Source organism: Anas acuta, chromosome 1 (genome assembly GCF_963932015.1).
Source record: "Anas acuta chromosome 1, bAnaAcu1.1, whole genome shotgun sequence".
Lineage (NCBI taxonomy): Eukaryota > Metazoa > Chordata > Aves > Anseriformes > Anatidae > Anas > Anas acuta.
In genome coordinates this window covers 55,865,037-55,885,904 of record NC_088979.1, presented here as the reverse complement: position 1 = coordinate 55,885,904, position 20,868 = coordinate 55,865,037, and the positions used below count along the sequence as shown (strand labels likewise).

Here is a 20,868-nt window from a genome sequence, read left to right as displayed (position 1 = left end):
GGGGCTAGTGGTTTTCCATATATTAGGCTTTGTTTTTGTTTTTCACCTGGAGTGGCTACAAATGCCATAGGGCATAGGTATTAATAAAGGACTACATCTTGACACAGTTTATTCTTTTCCCTTATAACATGAAGTTTTGAATCTTGAAACAAGAACATAGCATAGAGTTAGGAGGAAAGCGTTGTGTTTCAGATCTGGTAAATTTTGCATATGACCTTTTAGTTCGGCTCCTTTAATTCTGTAGTCTCGAAGTGACAGTGTTAGTGCACTCCCTTTTTGCTGATGTCCATTCACAGGATGAGCTGATTATAGCAAGATCTGATGTCACAGATTGTGGTGGTGTCACAGAGGCTCAAAAGGGAGTAGGAAATCCTGCATTTTTGTAAAATATATATAAGTATAAAATATATTGTATAGAATAGAATCCCTGCGTAACGATGCTATTGTTCTCTTCTGTCAAGTTTTGATTTTTTTCCATAAATAACTTTTCTTTAGGTATTTGAAAATCATCAACCATGTGCACTTGTACTTTTAATTCCTTTTTTTTTTTTTTTTTTTTTTTTTTTTTTTTTTTTTTTCTCCCCAGTACACTATTCATCCGCATAGCATGGAAGAGCCAGGCAACTTTGCACTCTGTTAGGCATGAAAACCAGTAGAATTTTCTTCAATTATAATAATTTGTAGTCATTATAATCATTTGTCCTTTGGGTGGTAAAGCAACAATTCTTTCTCCATGCCCCTTCAGGCTAATGCTCCCAGCTGGTAGATTTGAAAGAAACATATGTATGAAGAAGGCATAAGCTCCCTACATTTCAGTGCTGAATGCTTATATACCTAAATGAGCATAACTAGTAGTGATACAGTTTTTCCTTCTGATTACTGTCTTTCTTCTTTAAGTTACGAAACAAATGAAAACTTTGCACAAGTTGAGCAAGATTCTTCTTTTTTTGTTCCCCATACTTCATTAAATCTTTCATTTTCTGGACCTTTTCTTTTCTTTTTGATAATAACCACGTGCAGTTCTAAAACATTTCCCAAGGTAGACATATGTATTTGTTGTATAAAAGCAGTCTTTTGAGTCTGACACAGATTGTGATATTGATGTATGTATTTGGATCCATGTATTGAGAAATGTTTTCCTTCCTTGTTTTGATGAACAATCCAACTTGGTTAAAGGAAGCGTTTTATTGTAACATAAAAATGTGGAATGTATTGGATGAGTTCAAAAAAAATCACTAAAACAGAAATTTCCAAGCATATTCCTTTATTTCACCTCTGTTCTCATCAGAAAGTTGCTCATAAATGACTTTAATCTTTCTTGCCACCAAGTTTTAGCCATCTACTGAGACACACAATAGGAAAATTATCCTAAATATTTTGTCAATATTTTTGTTTACTAATATTTAACAATGTTGTAGATGTAGCTGTTGAAATCCTAGTCCCAAATTTGGTATTACCCATACCTGCATGCCTTAACTGTGCCATTACAGTCTTGTGTTTAACCATCTTTAGAGGGTGATATTGGTGGTACAAGGATGGTTGGACCAGATAGATGATCTTGGAGGTCTTTTCCAACCTTAACATTTCTCTGATTCTGTGATCTGTATGGCCCAAAGCATTTTAATGACTGAAATGTCTCACTGACACCTATAGTTAGATTAGATAAATCTTGATTAAATGTCTTGAGCGTTGACAAGGGATGGCCATATTTTACAGTAAATGGGGCCTGTTGTGTATTCAAAAGGCTAGGCTCTGCAGGTTTTCCAAGCCCTGATGCCCATATTCCTTCTTGACTTGCACAACTACATGAAGTCCTCCGCTCTCATGTCCCTTAACCATGGCACTTCTAGCACTATGTGGTCAGGGCTTAAGCCCTCTGAACTTGTAGAGGAAGACATTGTGTCACTGACGGACAGAATACTGACAAATACTGACAAATACTGACACCTACGGAAATGGAGAATTTTGCTGTTTGATCTGAGGCATAAGTTAAGTTTCACAAATGCCTGCATTGCCACCTCAGGTTGTTTTGTGATGTATCCTACCATCACTTAAAACTCATAGTGAGAAAAACAGAGCTGCCACGAAAGGAGAATCTTTTCAATAGCTTATGCATTTGCTTTGGGAGAACAAGTCTAGAGACTCACAAAGAACAGAGTTGGTTGCTGACTGTCTTTAAATGGATGTAACTTTTAGAAGAGCAAAGAACATGCAGTAATGAAGTTGTTAACCAAGGGGAAAAAAAAAACAAAAACAAAAACAAAAACAAAAAAACACTTTTGAAAGCAAAATATTTCATGGTTTTGGATCCCTTACTGTCATGCCTTTATTCTACATCCAGATGAAACAGCATTTTTAGAGGTAATTAGCAGCGTGATTCCTGGCATTGATTTTGAAAGCAATGTTTCTTTCTAGTCACACACATTAAGTAAGAATGTGTATTCTTAGGGGCAATTGTATTATAATGGTTAAAGGAAGTGTTTTATTCCACATATAAATATGTGGAAGGATTGCCTTAAGAACACCTGTACCAGGTACATACAAGGCATGCTATTACTCTAATGTCATATATAAACACATCATTTCAAATGGGTTAATTTTGCATTTTTGTCCATTCACTGTGTTGCCTTACTGTGGCAGATGGCCCAGTGTGTGTGTTATAAATACTTTGCATGACATCCCCGCTATTTTACTAATCTTCACTGTGACTTTCCCATTGGTAATGACTAATTACAGTTTCCTAGCCAGCAACTTTTAATAGATTTCTTTTTTTTTCTTAATCTCTGCCTGTCCTTAACAGCACTGTTTTGTTCAATAATTTAATCAGTTCAGCAACAGTATAATATTAGATAATTGAACCATTACTTTCTGAATTTTTGAAATGCAAAATACCCATGAAGTGATCACTGATGAATATTTCAGTATTGATAGAGACCATACTCTTTTCTGAAGAATCTGGAATAGTTTTGCTATCTATGCTTGATTGCTTTTTCTTTCCTCTTCATTTTTGTTTATTATTATTTATTTCTGTCCATTGGTTCTAAGAAGCACATGCAATAAATAAGAAGGAATTCAATAACCAAAGGGATTAATAGACTGGATTAACATTTTTGCCTACTCACTGTGACTCTATCAGCCACTCTACACCTATAGATCAAGTTAGCAAATGTATACAAATAGATTCCATACAGCCCTGTCTCCTCTTTTCAATTAAGATCCATCCATAAAGGCAACTTCCTAAGGGAAAAATACTTCCAGGTTCATCCCACCTGTATGTGGGATCCACATCAATATGTGGGTGGTGCAAATGTAGAGGGATCGAGAAGTCAGCTGGTTCCTGCTCAATATCTCCATGTCACTAGCAGCTGCTGTGTTTTGCTAAGGGCAGCACTCCTCAAGCTGCTCTTCTCTCTTTTATGAAGGATTGTTCATGAAATGAAGCACGGAGCAGAGTTAAAAGGTGACTGTAGGACAATTCTGCAATTTCACAGCAGTTTGTGAGATTTCACAGTTTAATTTCACAGTTTAATTTTGTTCCTTCTCAGGGTAAAACCAAGAGATTTAAAATGTACGTAAATGGAATAGAGCTAAAAATCCAGTTTTGGATTAAGACCTGATTGTTTCCGACCTGATTGTTTCCATGTGGGACACTGGATTACTGCAGTTCACATTGCGTGTCTACCTAAAATTGAAGGAGATTTCATGCCAGAACTCTGCAGTTGGAGAGAAATTGTGCCTTTAACTCCATTCTGTGCCAGTCATATTGAACAAAAACTCTTGTTCCTGGAAGAGTCTCCTGCTTTTGAAGGACCTCCACAGAATCAGATACAGCTCTGACAGGCATTGTGGCTTTGGAAAACACTTATTTTGATGACATTTCATTCAAATGGTGAATGCTTTGGCCTGCCCCACTCCTGTCTCATTCTCTCCTTTCACCTCTGCTCCACCATATACATGCTGTTCTCAGGATGTGCACAAGACAAGACAAGACCTGCCTGAAATGTTGAGGAGTAGGAGTACGAGATGAGCATGAGTGCTGTGATGAGGACAGGTATGAGGGGAGGAAATGCTCAGATGGGTCAGATAGTGTGTGAAGCATAATCAAATTGGTACTCAACATGGAAACAATACAACCCTCTAGGAATAGATATATCATATGGGAAACCAGGGTGAAGGAAATTTGGTCTAGCTGTAAAGGAAGGAAAGGATGCTTGTCTGCTCGAGGCATTAGATGTTAGCATCAAGTTAGAAAGTCACTGCTGTATTGTTTCTGTGCCAGCAGGGTAAATCAAGACTAGAAATTTTCATTCCTAATCTTTTCCCTTCAAAATAATTACCATATCACATAGACTTTTTCTTTTAAGCAGTCTCCTCTTTCTTTTGCCTTAGCTTGCTTGTTTCCTTTACCTGTCAAAGAACACTTCTCGTTTCTGCAGAGGTCCATGCTGGAGCTCTCCAGTAATTCCACAAAGAGCTCTGAAAACAAGGAAGGTGCATTCTCCCCTATCTTGCCTGGCACAGGAAGAATCAGTGTTGTATAGACAGACATCCATTGGCAACATCTATTGAAATGCAGGTCATGTATTTGGTCCAATTTAGGTCTAACCATGATTCTCTGTAACACTAGCTACATTATTTATTTACTTGTCTTTATTTATTATTACGCATTTATTTTCAGGACAACATAGTGAGAGGAAGGAAATCAATTATATATAACAGTTGTGCAAACAGTCCAATTTTCTGTACTTAAAGAGGACCAAACTCTTTCTCATTGTAACTCATGATAAGTTTATCACTGAATTTTGGAGACACTCACTTTAGAGTGTATTAGCAGATTTAGCACTTTCCAATTACTGAGACTTTTTAAGTATCTCTGTTTTCAGTAAAGCGAAGCTGATATATCATTACTTACTGGCTTCACATAGGGAAAAATTAATAGGTAAGAAAAGTGATCCCCAACAAGTGTTTTCAATCATATCAGAATGTTATTTCTTATAAAAAAAAAGCTATGAAAATCTCTACTCTTCATTTATTTATGCATATTTCCCTAATTTCTATCTTTTATAGACTAATATAGACTAATGTAATAGACTTATTATTCTGTTCCTTTTAGGTGGCAAAAACAGAGAGGAGGATGAGAACTATGTGGCATTTCTTTCTTTATTTTATTTTATTTTATTTTATTTTATTTTATTTTATTTTATTTTATTTTATTTTATTTTATTTTATTTTATTTTATTTTATTTTATTTTATTTTATTTTATTTTATTTTATTTTTCTGTACTTGAGATTTTGAGACCTACGTCTTCTCAAACCTTTTGTGTCTTATAGACTTGCCAATAGCTAACTGATGGAAGGGATGAAATCAAAATCAGAAGTGCTTAAATTTAGCTGTTGTGTAAAAAATGTTGTCAAGTTAGATGGGAGTTGCGTTGTGGCTGCCAACAAATTGCAGCCTCTAGTCTCTGCAACCCCAAAGCATAAAAAATAAACAGATACTTCATTTTCATCAATCCAGCATCCATTTCTATAGAATAAAGGGCTGAAGGTCTGATGTTTTCTGAGTTGTCTTTGGAATAATAAAACAAGGAGACCAGATGCATTATCCCCTGGTGGCGAGCGTAGCTGTGTGTGGGTGCTGCCAGCTGAGTGCACGTCCAAGTCACCATTCAGTTTGCACACCCTGGTGCCCATACCAAAAGGCCATCTAAGTCTAAGCAGCCCAGCTCCCATTGAGTGGAGAACCTGAATTTCTCTTTGTGTTGTTACTGTGAATCGGGGCATGGGCACAAGCATTTTAGCATCCCATCCAATGCAGGTAACTAGCTCTTATTTTGCTAAGCATAATGTTTGTTGAGCCAAATTACAGATAGTAGTGGAACTGAGAGAGACGTGCATCACTCTGCATACTTAAACCTGCTCTATAGTCTGCCCTGCACTTTGCAGAGTACCTGTACAGACCTGACAGTGGTTTCCACACACATAAACCCCTCATAACTTTTCTTCCCCCTTTCCAGAATGTTATAGTAAGATCAACTTAAAAATACTTTAACAGTTTTTAACACAGAACATCTATGTTAATGCAACTGTCATGGCTACCTGCCCAAGCTTCAACATCATTCAGTAGCTTCTTGCAGACACTTAATGGCACTGACTAGTATCAAGCACCATTTTGGTGTATTGCTGCTTGTTCAATCTTGCTTGTATTAATAGTGGTTCCTTTCACCTACTGAATGTTGATCTTGATAGTTTTTAATTTAGTTTTAGTTAATTTAGTTGATAGTTTTTAATTTTAGATAGTTTTAATTAAATCTGCCTTTTCTCACAGGTGCTGCTGAAATCACAAGAGGGGAGAAATTCTACCTTTGGAGACATTTGCATAGTCCCAATGAACCCATCTAAGGGATTATGTATGTGTGTCCAGGGAGAGAATGGAGTCTGGTCTGATATAAAATCAATTCATATTCAATTGCAGAAAGAAGAAACATAGAAATGCACCTGAAATCTTATCTTTGAAGTGGGGAGAGGAGGGCTGATATACTTCCGAGAAAAGAAAAATAGATAAAAGATGATTTTTTTTTATATTGAAAAAGTTCAAGGGGCTTAATGGCAAACATTTTCATTTTTCCTTAGGCACAAGCATATTTACTGTTTATGAAGCTGCTTCTCAGGAAGGCTGGGTGTTCCTTATGTATCGAGCAATCGACAGCTTTCCCCGATGGCGTTCATATTTCTATTTCATCACCTTAATTTTCTTTCTGGCCTGGCTTGTGAAGGTACTGAAAAATTTCTTCTTTTAAAACTATCTGAAAAGCAGATCTGAATGAATTTCTTCTCTTTTCTGCTTGCCGAGCTTTACATCATCCATTCTTTCTTTTCCTTTTTATAGAATGTTTTCATCGCAGTCATCATTGAAACATTTGCAGAAATTAGAGTGCAGTTTCAGCAGATGTGGGGATCCAGAAGCAGTACCACTTCAACTGCCACCACCCAGGTGAAGTACCCAAATACTGAGCTTCTTCGGGAGCTTGATTGGTTTTAGTTTAGGAATTAATAATAAGCCAAAAATTCCCGTGAATTATTGTTTCGTCCCACTAGGTTCAATTTTACTTCACTTTACCTGTTACCACATATATTTTAAAGTTGATATATGGATTTTCATATAAAATTCTGTTCTGGGAGATTTTATCCTACTAGACTTAAAAAAAAAATAAAAATGCTAAAGACTTTAAAGTGGTTCTCTGGGTGTCTGGGTATGTTATGGAAGAGTTTCTATTTTCTTTTAAGATAAAGTTTTTTGTTGTTTTTCTTTTTCTTTTTTTTTTTTTTCCTCATGTCATTGGAGGGTTTGGAATTACGGTTGTTAGTGAATATCACTTTCTGTGCTAAAGAAAAAGAGCTGAAATCACAAACTGTATCTAGAAAAAGAGAGGTCAGAGTGTAGCTGAAGTGTCTGGGGAAGTGAGTCCTGGAACTGAGAAGATCATGTTGAGAGCAAGGAGGAATGAGGTGCTAAGGCAATGAAAGAGCAGTGCTGAGATTTGAGGTTGCCAACCTCAACCTGCATTTGAGAGCCTGGTTGTAAGATAATGGATAGGAAGAAGCTATGACAGGAAGCTTAGATTGTGTATTGTGAAAGACCCACTATGAAAAGAAAAAAAAAGGGCTAACTTGAGATGTTAACTCTCTCACTTATTATTCTGAAAATCATATTAGGTATCTGGAGTGTACAGGTGGTCAGGCTTTTCCAGGCAGGTCCAGTTTGCCATCTGTGAGGGACCAGTACAAACTACCTGCAAAAAGCCCTTAGGAAGCTAGATAGGTGATATACGAATGAGGAAAACTGTTATAACCATTGTAGCTAGAGATTATTTGTTTTCTTAAGCACCTTTCTTAAGAAGGTGATTTAAGCACCTTCAAAAATGTTTATGAAATATTTTCTGATATACCTTTGGATATTCTTGTAAACTTTGTGTAAATCTATTCCCTTTCTAATTGCTGCTACATTTTTGGCCTCAAATAGACTTTGTGGCAATCATTTCTACTCTATCTACTGCTTTTTCAAAGCAGGCTTGGTGATACCAACTTACTGCCACATAAAAAAAGGACTTTTCCACATCATACATACTTTGCCTGAGGGATGTAATGTTTATGTCATGGGACAAATATCTCAATCATATAGGCTTAACCTACATATTCTGAATGAGGAGCTGGTCTATATACAGAAATTCAAGAAGCAGCCAATGCTAAAGAATTCCAAGAATAAGAGAAATTCCCATAATAATGTCATTATGCTGAACAATGTGAACATGTTGAATATAAATAGAATCATGCAAAATAAAAATGGTATGTATGCTGGAGACAAGTAAATGGTTACTTTGCTTCTTGATTCACTGGCTTAAAGAGACATAAAAGAGTCCAGCCTACTGAACTACAAAAAAAAATAAAATAAAATTATCTTTTTCTGTATTAAGAAGGGCAGAAAATTTCTCACAGAATTTCTTGTTCAAAGCACCATATGCAAGTTAAAAGCCTTGATTATTTTGTGCATGAAATAACCTTGAGAAAGAGCAACAGTATCTTGTTTTCCCACTTCATAAATCATTGATCTAGTCCCAAAACTTAGTCCTATGGAAAAGGTCTGAGAGTCAAAGAAGGGGGCTCTAGAGAAGGATAGAAAAAAGGTTTTTGGAAAGCCCTCCAGCAGTGCACATTAAGGCATGGTACAAAGAGGAATAACTCAGTGCTGATCTGAGTTAGCAACTCTTCCTGGTGCTACATAAGGACTTAGCAGCATCACAACTAGTTGTGTGACATTGCCCTCAGTTTAATGAGCACTTCTCTCTGAAGGGTTTTTAAGATTTAGCCTTGCTGTGGTGGCTGTGTTACTGTGTAGAAGTAACTTGTTTGGTGTTGGGTATCAGGAAAAATGTGGGAGTAAGATGGGAACTTCTCCACACTTCATTACATTGTACATGCAGACTCTCAGGTGACATTTAAAAATGGTAGAGCTGTTCATTTTCTTTCAAGGACACCTTCAAGGACAGTGTTAATTACTTCCAGATATGATTTCTCACCCTTCCTTAAGCCCAGCAGTCTACATATTTTATGTCCTAATTTCTGGAAGGAAAAACAAACAAACAAACAAACAAACAACAGAATTAGTAAAATTTGAGTACTGCTGTGTTTATGAGGATTTTTTTTTCCATTTACGTCATTTAGAGCTGGCATATCATTCAAATATTTACAGCAATTAAGAGCTTTGGGTAACAGTACAGAAGAACCGAACACCTACTGTTGATATGCATCAGTGCAAGAAAAGCAAAGTCTGATCCTTGTAGTAAAATAATTTTGGCAGTAAAAAAGATGAGGGTTGTCTCTTGTTTGCAAATGCACCATGAAACTTACCTGTAGGTCACAATGTGTTTGTGTTTCCTTAGGATAAGTTTACTAAGCAAGAAATTTATTCTGAACAAGTACCACCATCTAATGATACTGATCAGAGTTGAACTGAATTAGTTTCTATGTTAGGACTAACAGAGACATTGTGTTTGATGTTATCTGTGTAAAATTCAGAATGTTGGGAAAAGAGCACGTGTCTTTTCTTCTGCAGAAAAAAAAAAAAAAAAAAAAAAAAACAACTTTTCCCCTTTATTTTAAATTAACCATGATCAAAATGTATGGAGGCCTGGAAGGGGAATATATTAGACTTCAACAGTATTTATCAGTACAACATTTCTGACAACTACTTTCCTTTTCAAGATGTTTCATGAAGATGCTGCTGGAGGTTGGCAGCTTGTGGCTGTTGATGTGAATAAACCCCAGGGCAGAGCTCCTGCATGTCTACAGGTATGACACTGCTTTTTCATAAATCACTGTGTGTAACCAGCACCACTCAAATGTTGGCCTAAGGAGACTGTGGTGAGAAATAGCAGCTACAATATTTATAGTCATAAATTGTTTTAAATCTATTGCTTTCAGCAGTGTAGGCTTGTTCTTCAAAATCACAGATTGGCAAAAAAAGATGTACCACACCCAAAGTGAGAAGATTAGAAAAATGTGTTCCTTATAAATGGTCTGTACTCAGAGTGTTGTGTCCTCATAAGAGAAAAATTATATATATATATTTTTAATTTAAAGTAACATAAGTAACCCTCCTTTACCTATCAAAATTTAGGTACAAACCAAGTTCACTCCCAGGTTATTCTCAACAGAAATGCTTGTTTAGTAATTACGAAATACAATAACATAGAACAAGAAGCCTGACTGATCACATTAAAAACAGAATTACTTCATTCCTCTTGTTCCACCTTGAAAATAGGCTTACTGAAGTAGGGGAAGATGCATGTAGATAGTACGCCATACAATGTTTCAGACTTTGAGATCTAATATTATCACTTGGATATGGATGAATTTATAAAAATGTGTCCTCATTTTTTAAATAATTCTAGACTAATATAGGTAATGTTTTTATATATCCCTTTTTATTAGAACACATTGTACAGTAGCTCAAATTTTTATTTGCATGTTAAATAATGACACTTTTGAATGAAACAAACTTGCTTCAGAGTAGAAAACCAAACCTACTCTAGCAACGTGATAGTTTGATGGTTGATGGCAGTTTTGATTATGTTTGGTTTAACATGTAAACTAAAATACATGTACATGTTGGCAGCATGTACTCTGCTGAATGGTGAGCTTTCACGTATGTTTCATTCACTCCACAAGCTGTTCATTCTCAAATTTCTCTGTTTTGTCAAACTACTGGCATATATTTAATTATAGCATATGTTTTAACTGATGACTCCTTTTCGCAAGTTTAATTCTTGTTTTTGAAAGCAACAGAAATATCATTCTCAAGTAACAGTCTCAGGTATGTAGATAAAGTGTAGCTCACAATGAAAACTCCTCCAGTTAGAATCACAGAAACATAGAATGGTTTGGGTTGGAAGGGACCTTAAAGATCGCCCATTTCCAACGCCCCTGCCATGGGCAGGGACACCTCCTACCAGACCAGGCTGCCCAAAGTCCCATCCAACCTGGCCTTGCGCACCTCCAGGGATGGGTTATCCACACCTTCTCTGGGCAAACAAATGTTTGATGATGAATGTTAGGATATCATTCTGACTTACCTGGTCTTCCTTTGCCCATTGTATTGCATTTGCACCCCTTTGGGGTATCATGTGAATGCATGGTAAAGTGTGTTCCAGGAAACAAACCTCCTGCGTTAGTGGGTGCTGTAACAGTATTCTTGCAACTCAGCTCACAGTTCTCATCCTTCTTACCTTTGTCAACATCTGAAGGCTTTCCAGTAATCTAGGACCTTGCTGGATGTGAGTGACAGTCAAAGGAAAATGATGCCTTAAAGTACTATTTTATTAGGATAGTACCCCCCAAATGCTTTATTTTAATGAAACATAGACAAAAATACAGAGCAAAGAAATCAAAATCTCAAAGTCTAGATAAACATACACACCTTTATGCATCTCACCATGTGTTATTCTTTTAGTTCTATCAGTCCAAAAGTAAAAAGAAAATAGGCTTTCTAAAAAATCCACGTATTTAAAGTCTTTGCAGTATTTTGGAGGTGTTCTGAAGTCCTTACTGGGTGCATGAAGTCCTTTCTGAGAGATGTGGTTGTTATTTTTTATGGGTTCGGGTGGCTTTTGCTCCTTAAGGGGAACATGATATATAAATCTAAATCTGGGAAAGAGTTAATCAGATTGGAGAATATAAATCCTGCCTTTGGCTTACATTCAATTCATACGCATTCTTCTGATCTTTATTAGTTAAGTATATTGTCATCCAATATCCTGTGAAGGATGGAATTCCCAGAAAAAGGTACTCGGGATTCTATAGTTCTGTATCATTTTAATTAAATTTCTTAGTAAGCTTGATTTTATTAATTCCTCTCTGGGCTTTATTGTATTACTGCCCAAAATGTATAAGGGTATGCTATTAAAAGTTCTCTTTTAATATGGGTGTTGGTCTGTGCTTTGGAGAAACTCTACTTATTCGATGTATTCAGTAATTTAGAATTTACTTCTTCAACAAACTATATTGTGCATTGGGAGAGGAAGTACCCTAGCAGCTCAGGAAAAGGAGCAGGACTCTGGAGATCTGGGTTCAGTTTATTGGCCAAGCACAAATTTCCTGTAGACCTTGGGAAAGTTACTCAGTAGGTGTCATTGCTTTGCTTCACATTTGTTAAAGTGGTAAAGTGTATCCATCCCAGGTTTGGCTACTGTGGTGTTTAAACATACTGACTATTTGAGAGGCACTTCAATAAGAGGGGATGTGCCATCTAGGTAGGTAAATGGATAGAGCCAGCTCTCTAAAGCTGTGAGTGATGGGAGAAAGAATGATGTGATGTGCGTGCTTTAAGTATCATAAAACCTTTCTAATACAGCTTTTACAAGTCACTTTACGTGCACTAGTTGGATCTGTTGGGTTTTAGTAGTTTTACTTTTGTACAGCCATGCTTACTCTCAAAGACCAGTTCAGGTGTTTCAGCCTGGCAGGCCTTGCTATCTTAGGTATAACGTTACAATGGCATGTAGACCAACACAGGTCTGGTGCTATTCTTGATCTAATAATAATTCAGACAGAAAGACCATGCAGAGCTATTGTAACTTGCTTCATCTCACTCAAACGTGTCATTATTGAACCAAATTGCCCAATTAGGTAAAATGAAATCATCAGTCTTTATACTTCTATCACCGCTGATCTGCAAAAAGGGGATTTCAGGCAACTTTTGAGAGAGGCCATCTTCCTCTCTGGTGGTTGAATGGCATACAGGCAGAACAGAAACAGCATGTATGTATAGATCTGGAATGTGCACTTGGATACAGGAGCATAGCAGTTAAAAGTGGTAAGACTAAACCATGAGAGATGGGCAAAAAAGATGGGTATTAATCTTGTATTTTAGAAGAACCTTTAACTCAGACACATATCTGCTAAGTTTTCTGTAGTTTTTTAGAACTGCCTGGAAGTAGAAACATGAAAAGTCAGTAACAGTAATGTTCCTGATTTTGATTTGCAAATCTAACCTAATGTGGGGCAAAAAGGCATTTATTTCAGAATAATGTGTTTTTTGTTTTTTGGTTTTTGTTTTTTTTTAATTTATTTATTGCATTTTTCTTTCAAGTGTTCCCAAAGGTGCTTTGTGGTCTTTTGTTGCTTGTTCTCACTGCTCCCCATGACTGGCATTGATTTTAAATATTGATTTTCTTTTGTCACTGAAAAAAAATCTTTGTGTTTTCCATTTCAACATGTACCATTTGGCATGAATGCATTCTGAGGCTCCCACATTGCCACATTATTTTGCCGTTGTTGATATTACTTTAACACATTGCAGTGTGTTAGAACTTCCTGCCTACCATGATTTACTCCTACGAGCACGGTAGGAAGCTCTCAGTTCACAAACAAAGAAAAACTGAGTACCAGGTTCTAAAAAAAATCACTAAAAATCTTTGGAGATGTATTTACCCTTTAATACCATGTTAAAGGCACATGTTGTTTTTTTATTATTACGATTTTATTATTTATTTAGAGGTTCTTGAAGTTTTTATTACTCCTTCGCTCTCTTCTAAGTCCCCAGAGACTTGTATATGTATACTGATTTAAAGAAGAACTGGGAAGTTTCAATTCACATGTTGTTCCATGAACCTGGTTGGTATTGTAGTACCAATAAATGACGCCTTCTGTCTTCTCAGTACATGGATTTGTAATAAACAAGGAAGTCTGGAAATGTGGTTCCTGTGGAAAACAATAAGAAAGACAATAGTTCCATGTTTGTGCTAATATTTGGGGGTATTCTGTCCAACAGAAATGAAAGACAGCTGGAAATTTAATGCCATTTAGAAAACGCCAGGGAGCACTGTGTGTAATGTGTAAGCATGAATGGAAACGGTCACCTACTCAGAAGCTGTATGTGCACTTGTATTGTGATAGTAAAATCTTTCATAAATTAAAGATAGCTTATTCACTTTTAATCATAGACACTGTCTAGGGAAGTAGAAGGTCACAAAGCTATGATCTGAACAAGCAAGAGGCATTATTATGATTACAGTGCTCTTGAACGTATGATTAATGTCAGAAATTTAATCATCTTTTTCCCTCAAAAAAGTTATTCCTTTATGCTGTGTGTTATTATTAGGATGGTTGTATATATTACAGAAGTTTGGAGAACCTTGAAGGGGTCGGCAAAGAAATCAAAAGTAATATAGGAAGACAGAAAACATATGGAGGGTGGAGAAGACATGATTAGAAAAGCAGGAACTGAGTTTTTTAGCAGTTTCATAATGGATAAATGTGAGAGAAAAGTGAGACAAAACAGTATTTAGGGATTTTCACTGCTGGAGTAAGAAAAAGAGCACAAATGGGTTTTCTCCTCTTCTCTTTTATGGGACGTAATTATTGGTGAACCAGAAAAGCATGTTAGTCTATTTATGTACTAATCTGCCCTTTACTGTAACTTTGGGATCCAGTAAAAGGTATGCCTACTCACTCCCATTCTCTTCTTCTTCACAAAGTGCATATATAAATGACTTTCCTTCAATTAACTGAAGTCCTGTCTTAGAGTGGAAGAAAAATGTTCTCCTTCAGTTGGCTAAAATGAACTTTTGATTTGAACGAGTTCATTAACTTATTCAGGTGCAATTGATTCCGAATCCTAAACTGCTGAAACTCTTCATTAAAAAAGAAATAATCTACCTTTTTCTGTGCCTTCTTCTTGCTTAGAAAATCTAGAGAATGCATCAATTAACAGAAGCTTCAATAGTTTGATGATGTGCTTGGCACTGAAACAGCAGTGAAAAATAGCCATATTAGTTTTACAGGGGAGACTCAGGAGCAAAACATGCAAAGTGCAATGTAAAAGTAAGCCATTAACGTTCTGGTGAGGTAAAACAGGGAAAAAAAAATGAGATGGAATGTAAGACTGTGGGGAAACTAAAGATTTTGGCAACAGAACATGCACAAATAAAGTCCAGTCCCACAGTACCATCCTACCTTCAGTTGCATGTAGGAAGATAGTAAATCCTGGGCTTTATGTAAAAAAGAGACTCCAAGTATTCCCCATTTGTTCATAGAGTGTGGGAAGAAAATATGAAACTGTGGAGCAGAGGGATAGAAATTCTATCATCTGGCTATCTCTCAGTCTCTGGCTGAGAATTCACAAAACAGGATAGTGTTCAATGTGTGCTCAGTTTCAACTTTATGACATGACACATGAGAAGTTCAAGCTGTGGCCATCCTCTGCTGCCTGCTTCCTCTTTTTCCAGGGTAATCACAGTAGCAATGGCTACTAAATAGGCAGTGAGTTTTATCCAGGTTTATACCACAGTTCACTGTCTCATCTAGGAATGTAAACTGGCATTACCCAGTTTCTGTTATTGAAAGAAGTTATGAATTCAGACAGCTGAAATTCAGACAGTCCATTTAACTGGAGGAAGGAAGGACTGTACAGGCCAACTATAATGTAAATTAACTGCTATGCTGTTGAGAACCACTATTGTTTTCTAATATGCATTCATAGAATCATAATGTCTTTTAGATTGGAAAGGACCTTCAAGATCATCAAATCCAACCGTGCCTGACCTACTGAGTCCCTTCACTAAACCTTGTCCCTCAGTGCTACAAAACGGGGACCTTTCACATATTCAGAAAGATTGAGGATCCCTTTTTTAAGCAACATCTTTAAAGACAATCCCATAACACTGGAGGATCAAACAGTTTTGCCCAAATACAGTTTTTGCATGGTTAAGTTTGCCATTTTTGACTATAAGGAATCTGAAAAATAACAAACCTCATAATGTAGGTATTCAAGTGCTCATAAAACTAACAGACAAACAATGCATTCATCTTATCTTCAACAATCGCCATTACTAGAAATAGGCATATACAGATCATCCTTCTCTGAGCTTCTGGATACCCATTTATGCCCTCATTCTTTGTCTTGGACTTCAGCAATCATTCATTTAGGGACTTCCTGGAGTGGATGTTAAATTTAGGCCATTATATTTAGTATCCATTGATGGATTTGTCAGTTATAAATTTGCCCAGCCTTTTTTTGAACCCATTTATCGTTTTGGCCTCCAGAACATCTTGCAGGAATAAGCTACATAAAGTAACTATATAGCATTTCAGTTGATTACAATTGAGGAATTTGATTTTCCTGAGATTACTCAGAAATAGAAAAATTTTAGTACAAACATTATTGTTTGTAATTTTGAGATTGATGCTATTTATTTTTTTCTATGAAATTAAGTATTTTAAATTCCCTCCTTCCTTCCTTCCTTTCTTCCTTCCTTCCTTCCTTCCTTCCTTCCTTCCTTCCTTCCTTCCTTCCTTCCTTCCTTCCTTCCTTCCTTCCTTCCTTCCCTGCCTGTCTTCTCTCTCTCTTTTCCATTTTTCTTTTTTCTTCCCTGCCTGCTTGCCTTCTTTTCCTTTGTAACCATTATAACTAAGCACATTAACAATGACTTAGAGACATAGTTCTTTGTTCTTAGTTTCTTCTCCTTAGTTTTCCATTTACTTCACTTGTCTGTTCTTGTTCATTGCAACTGAAGTAAATCACCAGCCACAGTTCGTAGCAATCTAACTGCAGAAAATAAACAGAAAGAATGAAAACACATTACTGATTTCCCTGTTCTACATTTGAACAGATAGATTTCATGAACATGAATTCCTCAGCTTGGACATGTAATTTTCCTGCAGACTTAGAGTATCAGAATCCCATCACAAATACAAAACAGATAGGAGTTAAACTATGATTTAGGCTTATGAAAGGATAATGGTTTTCCTTGGCAGGATTCTTTATTAGAGGAGGGCCTGCTGCAGCAGAAGACATGGTCACATGAGGCCCTTGGCATCTGTTTGGGAGATTTAAAATGGAGTATTTGGAATTTCTCTGAGGCAGTATGTTTTAAAAATCTTGGTATCACAGACTTAAGAAAGCTTTGGCTGACACAATCAGTCAAGATCTCTGAACTTCTCCTTATTTTTGCAAAAATCTGAGAGTAGAACCTTTTGTGTAACCCTGATTTTCAAATGGGGCCCCAGAAAAACTGTATGCATGATATATATATATATATATATATATATATATATATATATATATAATTTTGACTCTCTTTTGCATAGGCATTGACAGTTCACCCATGAAGTGGCATTAGGTAGTGACATTCAGCCCTTCCAATGTTGTGGTAAAATTAACTAGCAAGAAATCTCACATGCTAAAGATATGCAAGTTGTTACAATATTTTTTAAAAGACTGCTCTGGCTGTATGTCTCTTTTTTTAACACTAGTGTTTTTGCTGTTATTTGAGCAGGCAGAGGGGGACCATTTTTTTTCACGTTCTTTTCAGTGATGGACTTCAATACAGCCTGTAGTCATAATTTGCACTTACAATTTGAGGGGCACATCAGTGTCAGTAGATTATAGAAACTATTCAGTAATGCCACTAAAATTAAAGTTCAGCTGAGTTTCCTTTAGAAAAAAAATATTTCTGGGGTTAAATATGTCCAGTGTTTCAAATCCCATCAAATTGAAAACAGGTATTTAAATTGTCATGTAGCTTTTTTGTGTTTAGCACAATTACAGCAATCAAATTGTTGGAAGCAGCAGCAGCAGCAGCATGACTTCCTTTAGAGCTGTAACTCAGATGACAAATCTGAGCAAAGTGGAAGACTGCAGAGTCTTAGAATAAAACTAGCAGGGATTTATTATTTTTTTTTCATAAGAGTTGTTTTTGCCCCATTATTTTCCATATTTCTCAAAGAAAGGTCTGTTTTCACTAGGACTGCATAGAACATTGGGTACTACGGCTCTATAAATTGGTAGATTTAAAATCTGGGTTCTTTACAGAATTTTGAAACTTTAAAAAATATCTCTGCAGTGTCTTTTTGTTATTGTTGGGTTACTCAGTAGTCAGTGAAGAGAGTGATTCGTATCATGAATCTGAAAGTGAATTTTCTATACACATGCTGGGGGTGCTGAATTGCCTCTTGTATTGTCTTCTTCTTGCCTCTTCATTTCTACAGAGATGTTACATGAACTGAGTGGCCTTCTTAGCTCCTCAGTGAAGTTCCTATGAGTAATTCGGGTGGATCTGAGCTAAGCAAACAGCTCTTGGTAAATCCTGAAATACCTAAGTGTCTATTTCGTATTCATATGACAAAAATTATCTTCAAGGTTTCCAAACATATCTAACCTCATAACCACATTTCTCACAAGTATTTTTATGAGAAAAAGTTTTTGCCTTATCATATTCTTAGTATTCTGAACACTGACTGTAAATTCTCTGAGAGCCAGCAGGGTCCTGATTCATCCCCCATGTCCTTAAACCCTTAGCAGGTGCCTTTGTTACGATCATAGAGGTACAGGGTCTTCATACAGCCAGTGGAGGAAGATGGGCATTGCCAGAGGGCACCTGAGGATCTGGATCTGGTGGTGTCCATTGCTCTACAGACTGCATCCAAGTGGAAAGGCTTTACTTTCCTATTCTGGGTGTGCCAGTGGTTTTAGGATAAATCTGTAAAGCCAAAGTCTGTACCTCCATTTTCTCCAGTACTTCATAATAATCTGTTTTCAGAGTTTGTGTGTCCTTGGAAGCTTAGTAAAACTTATATAGTGCAAAAGCAGAAAAGCTTTTTCTTAGGGAAAAAAACCAAAAAGTTACTATTTCAAGCTCTATCTCACAAATAAGCTTTTATAATATACAGTTCTGTCTTTTTTTTTTTTTTTGGAGAGGGGACAGCTTAATTATCACTGAGTAGTGCAAATACATTGGTTCTTTAAAGATGTTGCTTCAAACACATCAAGATCATCGTAAGGGGTGTGGTTTAGTGATGTAACTTGGTAGGTCAGGTTGATGGTTGGACTTGATGATATTGAAGGTCCTTTCCAACCTAAATGCATCTATGATTCTATGGTTTTACATATTTATTTTTTTTCTATGCAGATTTAAAGCAAAATCGAGTCTTGTTTCTGTAAGCATGCCTACTGAATTTTCATATATATTTTGCATCTATTAAATCCTACTGAAAACAGTAAAAGGTACCTAGAGCTTTGAGAATCATTTTTATATGTGTGATTTCATTGACATAAATGCAGTTGTTATATAGAGAAGTATTTGCACAGTCATATCATGTCAAAGTCTATATCCTTTATGCTTTGTTAATCTTGAAGTTCACCAGCTGGTGAGAAGCATCTTCAGCTGACCTATGCATTTTTACAAGCTAGAAAGCTGCAGTTCAGTGTAGTAAATTCAGATCTTCGAGCTGATTCCCTCACAGATTTGTTTTCCCTTCCTAGGATTCCCCTTCCCTCCTACACTTACCTCAGATCTTTGAAAAGAGGGGCTTTGAGGTCCAGGAGGCAATGGAAATGTGGCATATGGAGGAAGGCTGACTTGCTTAGTGTTTACTGTATGTAAACTGAGAGCAAGTGTTTGCAGCCATTCCTTGGTATAGATGTACTTTGACTTCTAGCCTGAGATTTAGTTTGATGTTCAGGGTATTCTGCAGTCTGAGGTCTTTTTTATTGTCTGTTACTTTAATTCTTTCATATTAAAAAAATATATAGTTTATGTTCTCATCTCAGAGGTTTTGAAAAATTTCTAAAACTGAACTGTCACAATAGGAGTGCAATAAGGATGTCACAGTAAGGATGGATACCTAGCCCAGAGGCTATCTGGACTGTGCCTTTCACACTTGCTTCTCTAGAACAGCGTAGTCATGTCCACTGTACACAGTACTTGGCCCTTGTTCTTTTCTGAGCCCTGTGGCATCCTTCTGTCCTTCTGGTGCAAGTGTTTCTCCATGCGTTTTTCATTTCTGAGTGTCCAAGACGTTAGGAAGGTTGTGTTGCAGCTCACCAGAATGGTAATTCTGTGATCTGATGCTGAGATCAGGCACCGCGTACCGTTAGGTATGGTATTGGGGTGAGGGAGGTGGGTCAAAACTGAAGATTTCTGTGACAACAGAAGATTGAACAGAATGGAGGCTCAAAGAGAGCTAACTGAAGAGGCCTGAACCAGAGCCATGCAGCCAGCTAACAATTAAGCATGCTGGTCATGGTGGTCAGTTTTTGAAGTTGCGTCTTGGCTTTCTTCCATTTCATACAGCAAAAGCACCAGCTGGTATGAGAGAATTAATTTTCTTCAGATGAAAGCTTTTTAACAAACTCTTTCATAACATGGGTAGGATAATGCATAACACTTAGGCATGGAAAACAAGAATGCCTGGTTGTTAATGCTGAGTATTTAAAAGGAGTGAGCAGAGAGGACATAAAGCTATTCTAGGGTAGAGCAGGGTGTACATTATATGATACAAAGGATGTATGACTAAGAGTAATTAAGAAACAGAGAATGTATGGTAAAAAATTAACGTTGTAGGCTCTCTGAAAGAGTTTGTGTGGTAATAGGGAAATGCCTTCCTATGATTCTTGTCAGGCCAGGCTGGACAAAAGGCTAGAAAATAATTCTTCATTGGTAGGGATAAAGGTTTGATACAATGGAAAATTCTTTTACTTTCTTATAAGATAAGAAAGATAGAAGTGAATAATAAAAAAAAAGTGGCACTCAATTATGTTGGATTTTTTCCCCAGGTTTGCCTGGTAGCCATGATAAGTTTCCTAAGGAAATTCCACTTTGAATAATTGAATAAAGCCTGAGACTTCGTACTTTAAGTGCAATACATTATTTTGCTTTTAACGCCACCTGTTATTTATAATGTATGTGTTGACATTTTATTAATTGCACTGTGCTCAAAGTATGTTCAAATCATACCATTTGCTCTAGCACAGACTTTTCAGAAAAGTTAGACTCAGGAAAGCAGATACATACACTAGCAGGCTTGATTTCA

The 20,868-nt window shown here is 36.6% G+C and overlaps 1 protein-coding gene across 2 annotated transcripts in view; it reads left to right on the top strand.

Annotated features, from left to right (window-relative positions):
- The window catches only part of NALCN (sodium leak channel, non-selective), a 229,320-nt gene that overhangs the window by 80,381 nt on the left and 128,071 nt on the right, over positions 1-20,868 (top strand). For both annotated transcript variants that reach the window (XM_068677799.1, XM_068677790.1), the window contains exons 8-10: positions 6,634-6,776; positions 6,890-6,994; positions 9,763-9,849. In XM_068677799.1, the coding sequence (XP_068533900.1) occupies positions 6,634-6,776; positions 6,890-6,994; positions 9,763-9,849 (335 nt within the window). The remainder of the gene's footprint in view (positions 1-6,633; positions 6,777-6,889; positions 6,995-9,762; positions 9,850-20,868) is intronic.